This window comes from Pseudorasbora parva, chromosome 23, assembly GCF_024679245.1.
Source record: "Pseudorasbora parva isolate DD20220531a chromosome 23, ASM2467924v1, whole genome shotgun sequence".
NCBI lineage: Eukaryota > Metazoa > Chordata > Actinopteri > Cypriniformes > Gobionidae > Pseudorasbora > Pseudorasbora parva.
Window position 1 is genome coordinate 4877084 of NC_090194.1, and position 11551 is coordinate 4888634.

Here is an 11551-nt window from a genome sequence, read left to right on the forward strand (position 1 = left end):
AATGGTACAGAATGTTTTTGTTTTTTACAGCATAGTGTTAATTGATTTATAACGTCGATAACATTTACAGTATCGTTTTGCTGGAGTGATGGAGAGGCAACATGAATGTTAGTCTTCACCCTCAGTTTATTCATTCCTTAGTTGGTCACACATTTATAGGCCTACTCCTTGGTGGTCAAATCTTTCCATACTCCTTTCAATTAAATAAATGTTCTATATTTTAGTTCATAGTTCATTTAGTTTTAGTTATTTTTGGTTTGTGCGTATAGTACGCCATAAAGTGCGTAACATATGCACGCGAAAAACCACGTACATAGAACTTTTTTGCGTATACATTCCAGGGCGGGATTTTTGTTAGCAAAGTCGGGGGAGAGACGAACACTTCGATTAGACTGGATGAACACATGCAGCATCTTACTTGTTAAAGGTTCACTGAAATCAAAATTTAAGTTTTTTAGCTTTTAGTATGACTGTGTTAGCCCTAAAGTAAGCTGGTATGTTCCAAAACTATGACAAAATTTGCATTTGGGAGATTTAAGCATTCAAAATTTACAGTCTCCCACTTCCGTTAAAACGAAGCTCAGATTTTGGTGACATCATCGCAGACTTTTGTCCAATCAGAATCAGCTCTAGAATCTAAAGCCCGCCCCCTACACTGCGGAAGCTAAAATCGGTCGGTTGTTAACACACATTTACTAATTTCTACATGATGAACGGCACATAGCACACTATATATATGTTATAGGAAACGATTCAGTGTAAATATGCTTTCATTTGAGGCGAATAAAGTCTGTTTTCACATTAGTTTCACACACCGCAGCAGTGCACACACCCCAACGGCTCTGGTCTAGGGCTGGTCGATTCCGAAATTTTTGGAATCGATTCCATGCATTTCACGCAATGACGCAAAAAACCCAGCTGAATTGCTTTATTTTTAACTCGTTATTTGAAACTAACTGTTCAAAAGAACCTTTTGCAAAAATTAAACCAGATTGAACCGGGTGCTAGTTCAGAGCCAGTGCTAGTGTCAGTTCTAAGTTGGTTCGACTGAGGAGCCTTTAAGAACGGGTTTGGCTTTCCACAGGCTAGAGAGCCACCACAGAGCTAGGTCTTATGTCACTGTATACATCTCATCTTGCTAGCATTTTAGCAACACTAGCGAGGCAGCGGGAAATACAAACACACCAGGCTTGTTCGAGATGCATCGATGCTGTGCAGACCGATCCGCGTATAATATCAAAATACCGCGTGAGCGATTCAAAAGCATAAGGAGACGTTTGTGCTCGCTGTACTTTGATGTCATACGGCGATCGGGCTGCACACCGCGCACCGATGCATCTCGAACAAGCCTTACATCTACAATGGCTCATGGCTTTATGATCCTACATCGGCATCAAAATGACGCGAATCCAACGCATTCGCACAGCTCTCCATGATTTGTATAAATGGAGATTACAATCGAGCAGCTGTTAGCTTGATTAGCTGCTATTTAAAAAATGGCGGTCGCAATTAAGTTTGTGTTTGTCTTGGTCACGGTAACCCCGCCCCCTGCCGCTGATGCAAGCGGTTCTTACTTCTAACCCAGCAATGTTTTGGTGCTACTTAAGATTCACTTTTTCTGGTTCAGAGCTGGTGCTTTGGTTGTGGAAAGACAAAGAACCGATTTGAAACTAGGCTCTGGCTCTGAACTAGCACCAGCACTGCCTTGGTGGTAAAAGGGGTATAAGTGCACCACATCAGAGCCTGAAACATTTCTCTCCTCCATAGGCTGGGTTAATGTATACTATGCCAGGGAGCATGTACTACTTTTAAAAATGCAGGTCAGGAAGCGGGTCGAGTAAAATATTTTCTTTTTTGCGGTCTGAGTTGTGGGCGGGTTAGTTGAAAACGTCAGTGAGGTGCAGGTTGTTTATACATTGACCTGCGCATCACTGGTATCCACTAGTCTGGCTACTGCCCAGTGCCTACTTATTTTTAGGTTTTGCATTTGAATAAATATTTAGACATGATCAAACACTATATTTTTTTAAATGTAAAATAAAACATGTTTTTAATAACGTGCACCCTATTTTTTGTAATGATACTCGTACAAGCACACACGTGTGCACGCAAGCTCCGTTTTCTAAGTGACATATCTGTATAAAGCATTAATATAAAAATGTGATTAAACTGACTTGGTTGGAACTACCTGTGTATTCCAACGGTTTTATTGCACACCTTCCAGGCAGTCAGAATCAAGTATTCAGACAGCCCATAACAATTCAAACTAGTCTCCAATAGCCATATATTTATAGTCCATCTATAGTCTTAAATATACTTTAATCAAACTAGAATTAGTGTAATTTTAATACCTCATCTGATCTGTCCATATGAGCTGGTGGAAATATATCCACATCACTGTCATTAGATGCTTTCTTAGCTTCTGTTTTCTCACCGCTCTCATTTTTTGTTGTTTATTTTATTTGAGCAGATTTATTAAGTTGATTTTATTACATATTAATTTAAACCTTGCTCTGCTCAGATGTAGGCATTTCCAAATTAAATCAAAAGAAAACTTCAAACGATCACCAGTGTCGCTAATAAACAAGTGTTTCTGAATTCCACAAAAAGCCTCTATAAAGTTTATATATATATATATATATATATATATATATATATATATATAAAACTACATTTATAGTATGCATAAAAAGACTCGTCTTACATGCATGTCACTTAACGAGTAACTAAAAACACAGCTGCATACCAGTCCGAAATATAAATTCCAACCAGCATCCGAGGTCATAGGCGAGTTGGCCATGCTATTTTTACAGACTACAAACTTACAGCAGAGTATAATTACACTATTAGTAAGCCTACGTATATAATTAAACTGTTTGAAGACCCATATTTAAGGCTTAGGAGGAACAGAAGTTAAAATTGAATAAGGATAATAAAAGGCATGGCCACAATAGTCCTGCATCTTTGTCTTTCACCACATCAAGTCCTGACATTATGAATTACCCAATAAGCTGGCATGAATTTCAACATTGTGCAAATTATGACAATTGTAACTCATGCAGCTTTTACGACCTCTTAAAAGGAGACATCTGTACTTTTAAAATTGCATTTATCACACTGCATGACAATTTAAAATAATCCTCACTCAATGTGATTAACCCTTACGAAAGGAAAATATATTTACCAATATATTTTCTTGAAATATATTTTAATATATGGAATAATATATTGATGGTATTATAAAATATATTATATATTCATGCAATATATTGCAAAATATACAAATGATTGCCCCTTTCAATATATTGCAATATATTGGAAAATATAAATATTAAATCCCATATATGTGAATATATTGCATGATATTTTCAAATATATTGCAATATATTTTTGTTTCGTAAGGGGAAATTGTGAAAAGAAATTAATATACAAAAAAAATGTATATAGGCTATTGAATATACAATTTATTTGATCCATTCATATAATTTTGAACCTAAAATAAAAAAAGAGTACATATTACATGCCAACCCACACAGTCATATAAATTAGTGCATGCATTATGTTTATTTCTCACCTCGTCTTCTTAAGGGCATAATTACTCCTTTATGTCCTTGTGGGATTGTCACGCATGGAAACAGCAACACAAACTGTCACTTGCTAAAGCAGCAAGTTCCTGCTCGGCTCGTTAATGTAGATAGAAAAGCTCACAGGATTGTCAAGTTAAAGAAGGAGACACGCGCCGAAACATCTTGCAGAAGAAAACACATGCTGAGCGCATGACTGTCGCTCATGAGATATAAATCCATAATCCGATAGTAAGAGTGGATAGTGATCGAGTGCACCTTGGCATGGATGAGTCCATATGAAATGTGTCTGAATATGTTCTCGGGATTGAGGATTATTCCCCTGGAAGAGTCGCACCGACTCCTTAAATGCCTATGGTGTTTAACTAGCCTACATAAACAGAAATCAATCACGCTGTCCATAAAACAACCCATATATTTAACCCATACAGTCCAAGCGCAGTGACTAACTAAACTAAATCGAACCGCTATATTGCCCCAAATGGCGATATACATCAAATAAGAAAGGCTCTCCAGCACATGGCTTGTCTTTGATTAGACTCAGTCAGTATATGCTGATCGAGCATTATAGCATCGGATATCTAGCAACAGTTTGACGAACAAATAAACATGACATATGCCTGTGTAAGTTTAATGATGCATGCTTGTAAACAGTTCTTCAAGAACAACTTGTTCTGTAGGCCTACATAGTGATAGAATGGAGTTCATGTGTTTTATGTTTTATAATCTGATCAGAAAATAATTGAAATAAGACTTGCTGCCTGAGCTTGATCGGCACAATCCAGTTTCGCATCACTTGTTTCAGCTTCAAGACCCGAGCAAAACCATCACCATATAGCATACAGGCAAACTGGTGTAGAAAAAAATCTGATCTAAAGGTAGAGAGAAAACAGATTTAACTGAATAAGGCAGGATCAGGATGTGTTTCCCCCATTAAACAGCAGCCTGTCAGTGCGACGCCTGTCGGAAAACACCTGCAAGTTTCATCCAGCTTTCCGATAACGCATGGCTCCACAATTGCTTCGGTAATTAAGCCAATCTGAGCAAATACATCCCAAAGCTCCTGGTCAAACGTCCCGATATGCAGTTAAGAAAAACTTCACGTCCTTTCCAGTCATTTTTCCTGTGTATCTTCACGGCATCTTTTGCCAAAGCTGGTTTGCAGACTCTCTCTACGGTGGGTGCAGTATCACCAGCAGCAGCATCATCACCAGTTTCGCCTTAGCAACGAGAGGGTTGACCCGCGGGGATTGACAGGCCGCGTCCTCCAATGGCGTTCGTCCGTGCTGTCAGTTGGCGCACAAACGGACCAATAGGAATTGTCGTATTGTTCCTGGATCTCGGGGTGAGAGTTGACTGGAACATGTGGTTAGACATGGCCGCGCCCTGCTGGCACTGCACCGTGACTTTAGAACAGTGGATGGAAGTAGTTTAGCGATTATTTAAAAGCTCGTTCGTAGGTAAGTAGCAAATCTACAATGCACACATGCGCTGTTGACCATGTCGTAAACAAACAGACACGGATACGAAAGGATTAGAGATTCAGCTGCATATCAACAGAGGTAAAAACAAAGCAGCTGTCATTGGGTTGAATGAGTTACTACTGGTTTGACCGTTGAGGCTGCGTTTTTAAAACGCTATATCAAGTTCACTTTATAAACACGTGTAACGGTCAGATGAATGTGAACTTAATAAATATCCAGCTCGCAAGCTAACGAATAGAGTATCCGTATTTAGTTTAATTATCTAGTTTCCAATATAAACAAATATCATAATAATGAAATGTCATCTGAAAGGGATACCTTCACCACACATTTTCAGTATGTTCTTGTTAAAAGGGCAGTCTGTATGCTGGGAGTTCATTTGTTGATATTAAAATATCTGTCTCTTTAGTTTCGATCAACATGACGGACAACGTGATGCCTGTGAAAGACACAGGCCAACGCCAGACAGCATCCAGGACAATGTTTATTGAAATGCTGAATAAGAAGTTTGAAAAGCTCCCTGATATCGACAAGTAAGTTTTATATACAATGTCAGGGGAAAAAACCTTAGTTCCACCCACTGCAGTTAGTTAATGAAGGTTACCTGTTTTACCCCCTACAGAAAACTATTTTCATATGGCCCCATATATTTGGCTGGAAACGCTGGATTTGCAGGTTTGATAGCCAACAGCTTTTTCAGACGTGTACTCAATGTCACCCAAGGACGAATAACTTCCAGTCTTCCCATGGCTGTGCTGCCCTTTCTGACAACTGCAGCTCTGTACACCGCCACCGTCTCAAACCCCATAATGTCAGGTACGGTTGCAGCGTATGACGATTAGCAGTGAAGCCTTAGTTCACCCAAAATGAAAATTTTCAGTAAGATTCATATTATTTTTATAACTGACGATTTGCTGACACTTAACAAGTGCTAATATGTTATACGGACATCTAATTTAGTTTGACCGACATCAATACTGCTGGCAGGTTTTTTTTTTTATGTTATAGGCTTAAACACTTTTCATTTGTTTGGTGTCTACTTCTTGTTACCTACCTTTGGTGATGATGATCCTTACATCAGTGACATTAAAGCTCGTTGAATGCTTCAGATAGCTTTGCATTGATTGACTATATCATTCTAGGTGACCTGAACTGCCCCACCTGTGTCCTAATAAGAGGGGCTTTGGTGGGTGTGGTTGGTGGTGGCATATATCCCATTTTGTTGGCCTTGCCTGTTAACGCTGGTCTTGCAGCCAGGTTAGTTCTCATTATTACATACTTAGAAATAGATTGCAGCAAGTTATGTAACTGATCTCCAATTGTCTTACAGGTATAACAGTGCCCCAATGCCAGAGAAGGGCAACATGATGCGCTTCTGGATGAACTTGAGCAAACCCGTTGTACGAAAGATGTATGTTGTTCTATTGCTGCAGGGTTTGTTTGGAACCTACTTGAGCTCAAAGCACTTTGATATCTACCTAAAAATGCTGAAAATACCAGATTCTGACAGTGAAGAGCTTTATGGTTAGCCCTTACTGTTGATATTTGACACTGTAAATCTTTGTTAAAAAGGAAACTTGCTCATCCAGTACAATGACCCTGCCTTACCAGATGTGTTCTTGTTTTTGATGTCCCACAAAAATAAACATTAATAAATATTTTCTGTCTACTATACATTTGTATACAATTGTTGAACAGATAACCTTAAATCACTTATTTAACTATACTGTTCCTTGGAAATAGAGCTGCATAAATTTGGATACATTTAAAATCACTTTATTTTTCTTTCAAACAGATCATGTTTCTGAACAGACATCTACATAAATAAAAATTGTTAGGTTCCAACATATCTGAAATGCTTAATCTAAAAAGAATAAACGGTTCAAAGGAATAATTCAATGACTAAAGCTCGTTGCTAAAGCTCAAAAATACTTGTTTCTTTAACACTGGATAAGTATTTCTGAACCAAACTCTTAATTTAATAGTCACTTGCTGCCACCTGGTAATGTAATGAAACAATCGTTATTTCTAGGACCATATGACTTGGAAAAAAATGATTAACTATTTTGATCATCACCAAAGACATGCGTGTTTATATCCAAAGTTTAAACTTGTACCAATAGTTCTGTGCTATGAATATTTGTAACAGAAATAACGATTGTGTGATTGAAAACAGTCTTGGTCAGCAGCACCGCCAATGCAGATTTTAATGCTCCGCTGTGATCGTGTCAAAGGTTTAATAGACTTTTCTTTTTTTAACAATTAATCGTGCAGGTCTACTTAGAAGTCCTGAGTAATATAAACTGGCTGGATGTAATTTTACCACAGATGCTACAAAACATTAACTAAAGCTTTACTTAGCCATTTGTGTTTATGTAAAATGTGAAAAAATAAAACAAAAAGTGGATAAAAAGTGGTGTAAACAAAAGCCTTTTGCCAATGAAAAACTTATAAGTGATCAAATTGAAAGCATTCGGATCAATAACCAGGTTCTGTTGGCAAATAATAATTTAAAAAAAATGCACTGAGAAAAAGCTTATGCATCTTATTTACAACACACATTTACTGCCACAAAGCTAAATTTCAGTGTCCGCTAATTTCCAATCCCCTACTGAAGCGATCAACCAGTTCTGAAATGCAAACCGAAAGAAAATGATGGAGGATCATCAGCATTAGCTTCTAAATCATACTGTCAAAATTAAATTCAGTCAATGTTTCAGAAGAACTACAGCTCTGGAAAAATTAAGAGACCACTTAACATTGAAAAAAATCAATGTTAAGTGGTCTCTTACTTTTTTTGAGAGCTGTAAATGTATAATATATATAATTGGATGGGTAAAGAGAAAAGAACTGCACCTTCTCATACAAGCCATTACCACAAGAAAAAAGTTTCTATATCCAAAACGACAGTGATGGCATGAAGATTTATAAAGACCAGTAAGAGCCATTATACTGTGTTGAATGTTTGTTGTAATTCCATTGTTTGACAGTAGTGCAGGTCAAATTAGTAGGAAGCCAGAGAATAAGAAAAAAGTCAAGTGTAACTTTTTTTGAACATGTCAGGACGTGCATCTAGAGACAAGCTTGTGGGATTACTGTGTGTGTGCATCGGAACAGAGTTTGTTGGGATCTCTCACGTCAGAAGCAAATCTATAACACCTCTAAGTGACAAGATGGCTATTTGTCACTTTAATCCATTCACACTGACAGTGGAATTAATTTCCAGGGATAAGAAACATGAACTGCAGTTATACATTTCAGAACTGTTTAAGTTGATCTGCAACACTAGAGCCCCAGCCGTTAGTTCGATGTCACTGAATTATCTGAGAATTTTGTGGTATACACCTTATGGGAAGAAACCACCACCACTCTTTATCCACCCTGAAGAGGCAAGAAAGGCTCTTGCAGAGAGCGAAGAAAGTGCTGTCTAAAAAGAGAAGGAGAGTGTAGTTAATATCTCAATAGGACACAAAGCATTTTGCATTACTCAAAAGAAAATTTATTACATTTTTTTAAGCACAGTTGCAGCCATGTGTCTGCACAGTCTTTGGATTTCAATTACATCTCACATATAGATGACTTATTCAGAAATCAAAACCCTTTGAAAATACACCATCTCTCTTCATCTGGACAACTGTCAAATAAAGTCCAAGTGCTTTAACAAATCAAGATGAAACACATGGATATGACACAGATGTGACACAGCAAACAGAAGAGTTTAAACACTCATTTAGATGCTAAATGAGCACAACAGAATCTGACATCTTTAGGGGTGTGATAGAGTCAGTAAAAGCTGTAACTTACACGGTTTTATGTACTACCTTTTTTAAATTTACCAGGCCATGATGCAAGCTGCTGGTCCCGACTCTTCAGCTTTCCCCACAGCAAAATCCACTTTAGCATAAAAAAAAATAAGGGTTCTACATGAAAAACATTCTTTAGAAATATAGCGATATTTCAGAAAGGGCTCATCTGTTTTCAGCAAAATACAAGCTTGCTGTACAAACTTGTGTTGAATCAACATCAATGTATCAGCACAGAATAAACGGGTGCGTTGTTACCAGATTAAGCGGAAGCCCTTTGTGAAACATCACCCATTTACATTTTTTTAAACAATATTTTTGTCCACTTAATTCCCTCAAAGTCTATTTTAACTGAAATTACATACTACAATTATGTAATCCAATAGCCATCCTAAGTATGAAACTCAAAACACAATGCTTAATTTCTTTTTGTAGATTATCTTCAATGCTTTAAACATATACCAAATGAAAATGAAAAATAAAACTAAAGTTTATTAACAGTTCATATTGTGCCGTGAACTGGCAAAAAGCACTGTCTTCATCTTAGGAGTTAACCAGTTCTGTGCAGTCTTCAATATCTTGATCCTTACCATGGATTTCAGCAGGCATGGATGTTCTGTGACCCACTCGTCCAGCATGGCGGACCAAGCACCTAGAAGAAAACTGTCAACAAGTTTAGCAGTAACTTGTATTGAAAGCAGGTTCAATAGACATGCCATTCAAGCTCTGCACACATTTTAAACAGTTAACTCTATCTTTGACTACTGTTGTCATGTCCCCACATTTACACCTTGTGCAATGTTCAGTCTCAGGAAACGTTGAAAAGGTAAAATACTTGACCCTACATTTTATGCGACAAGCTTGAACTCTCAGCACACTTGGTGCAGAATTCCACCGAGACGTGGTCTTTGTCCACATGCAGGCAGACACCACCTGCTGTCTCTTTGTCTTCCACCTTCACCCTCTTCCTCGGCATGGCATAATCGTGGTCGTTCTCGTTGGATTCCTGGAAAAGCGAGGTAGAGAATTTCATGCCGTTCACACCGCTCAATCTAGACAACAGCTGAGCCAGCATGCTCTCATTGGCCAACACGGCTCTCAAGTACCTAGTTTCATTCTCCAACTCTTCCACTCTCTTGTTGAGATTCCCATTTTCCTGCTTGAGGACGCGGTTTTCCGTTGTCAATGAGCCAACTCTATGCTCCAAGCTGCTAACGTATTCTTTCTTCTTCAGTCGGTTCATCCTTGCTGCAATGGCGTTCTTGTTGATGATCCGACCGGAGAAGTCTTGAAGTTTCGACCTCTGGCCCTCACCTCTGTTGCGGGATATGGGAACGTCAAGCACTGCGCTTTGGTTCATCTCATCGTTGGTCTGTGATTCTAAGTTGCCAAAAACATCCATCACCTCGTTGTCCAGGTCCCAGTTGAACTCAGAGCCAAGCAGATCATCCAGGCCCCATTCATTGGTGTCACTTTCTGGAGAAGTGTGTGTGTTTGTTTCACTTGTATTACTGGTTTTCGAAGCGCCATCACTCTCGTGGGAGGTACTTGAAGATGTGACATCATCATTAAGGCTGTTTCTTCCTCTTTTTCTGGTGATCATAGCTGTATTTCAGTATATGAATCGAGGAAACTCTATAGAAATAAAAAAAAAACATGAAATGAACAAAAAATAAACAAGTTAACTTGCAAAACAAAATCTTAATAAAATCAACGCGCATGTTACGCGCAATTTCTTGTCGTATGACTTTAACTCTAATCACAATTATATTAATTTAAACAGAATGACACCATTAACGTTACTCGCATTTACTATCAATTTAACGTTAAGGGAAACGGCGATTGTTAACGGTCGAGCCACCACATATTTCTTTCTATATCCGACTAAAGAAATCGAGTTTGAACCAACACGAGGATTACTAAAAGATATTTCCGTTACCATTCGTTTATCTTTAGAGCTAAAACGATCGCTTAAGAAGAATGAAAATACGCACAGGAAACGGTTAATTTTAACAGTTAATCTCTATTAGCAAACAATATCCAACAAAACATCGATATGGGTATTTTTAAGAAGTCAATGCATCCTCCTAAGTTTAATATAATAATGAACAACCTTATAATATTGATTAAAATGTACGTAGTAATTTCGGTTAGCAGGCCGCGGCAGCACGCCTAACGTAAGTTAGGTCTGGGTGACAAAGCGGTTTCCTCGAGCTAAGAAAACTACAAATATTTCCGTTTATAACTGAACCAACTTACCTTAAATTGAATGCTATTATGTTGTGACGATGATTGGTTGAGTGGGGGGAAATCCAAGAAAAAGGAATTAACAAGATAGGAAAAATATTTTAGCTCAGACGCAGTATAGTCGGAGTGGAGGCAACGCACTTGCGACGACACTGAGGAACTAAAATGGCGAATCTGAAGATATCGCGACACTTCCCGTAAACATGGGGACTCCAGAGATATCGCGATATTTCCCTTAAACATGGGTTCACAGAGGAGGAGCAACGATGGTTTTTAGTATGTTTTTTTTTCCATAGTCGGTTGCTTGCTGTCAAGTTAAGTAACTTTGACAATTACCTGACTGGCACAGTCAGTTTTTTTCCACACACACACACGCACGCACAAAAATGTGCTTCATATTTATTAAGCTACTGTGTATTCATACAAAAGTGAT

General features: G+C 38.1%; 3 protein-coding genes across 15 annotated transcripts in view; 1 reads left to right on the plus strand and 2 right to left on the minus strand.

Annotated features, from left to right (window-relative positions):
* The window catches only part of dlg2 (discs, large homolog 2 (Drosophila)), a 281667-nt gene extending 276878 nt beyond the window's left edge, over window positions 1-4789 (minus strand). For 9 of the 12 annotated variants that reach the window (XM_067432627.1, XM_067432641.1, XM_067432628.1 and 6 more), the window contains exon 1: window positions 3575-4789. In XM_067432627.1, coding sequence (XP_067288728.1) covers window positions 3575-3593 — 19 coding nt within the window. In that variant the 5' untranslated portion in view covers window positions 3594-4789. The remainder of the gene's footprint in view (window positions 1-3574) is intronic. The other 3 variants (XM_067432640.1, XM_067432629.1, XM_067432624.1) reach the window with 2 other exon arrangements.
* A 103-nt stretch (window positions 4790-4892) lies between these two features.
* tmem126a (transmembrane protein 126A) lies at window positions 4893-6740 on the plus strand. Of its 2 annotated transcripts, none has more exons than XM_067432645.1 (5): window positions 4893-5044; window positions 5478-5601; window positions 5691-5884; window positions 6211-6325; window positions 6399-6740. In XM_067432645.1, exons 2-5 carry the CDS (start codon window positions 5489-5491, stop codon window positions 6595-6597), a joined length of 621 nt encoding a protein of 206 aa, XP_067288746.1. In that variant the 5' UTR covers window positions 4893-5044; window positions 5478-5488; the 3' UTR covers window positions 6598-6740. The 2 variants fall into 2 exon arrangements, with proteins under 2 accessions (XP_067288746.1, XP_067288747.1); XM_067432646.1 differs by having other exon boundaries at window positions 4988-5146.
* An 88-nt stretch (window positions 6741-6828) lies between these two features.
* crebzf (CREB/ATF bZIP transcription factor) lies at window positions 6829-11289 on the minus strand. The gene is made up of 5 exons (XM_067432647.1): window positions 11131-11289; window positions 9717-10506; window positions 9462-9534; window positions 8890-8962; window positions 6829-8495 (listed from the first exon to the last, which is right to left on the minus strand). The coding sequence occupies exons 2-5, from the start codon at window positions 10472-10474 to the stop codon at window positions 8380-8382; spliced, it is 1020 nt and encodes a 339-aa protein (XP_067288748.1). The 5' UTR covers window positions 10475-10506; window positions 11131-11289; the 3' UTR covers window positions 6829-8379.
* Window positions 11290-11551: the final 262 nt, after the last annotated feature.

Bases quoted from the DNA above. Each gene is read 5' to 3' on its own strand.
- tmem126a (XM_067432645.1), top strand. From the start codon at position 5,489: ATGACGGACAACGTGATGCCTGTGAAAGACACAGGCCAACGCCAGACA. The intron at 5,885-6,210 runs GTACGGTTGCAG...ATATCATTCTAG, and splicing joins CTCAAACCCCATAATGTCAG to GTGACCTGAACTGCCCCACC. The intron at 6,326-6,398 runs GTTAGTTCTCAT...ATTGTCTTACAG, and splicing joins AACGCTGGTCTTGCAGCCAG to GTATAACAGTGCCCCAATGC.
- crebzf (XM_067432647.1), bottom strand. From the start codon at position 10,474: ATGATCACCAGAAAAAGAGGAAGAAACAGCCTTAATGATGATGTCACA. The intron at 9,535-9,716 runs GTAGGGTCAAGT...ACTTGTTGACAG, and splicing joins TCAAGCTTGTCGCATAAAAT to TTTTCTTCTAGGTGCTTGGT. The intron at 8,496-8,889 runs GTAGTACATAAA...TTCTCTTTTTAG, and splicing joins GCCTGGTAAATTTAAAAAAG to ACAGCACTTTCTTCGCTCTC.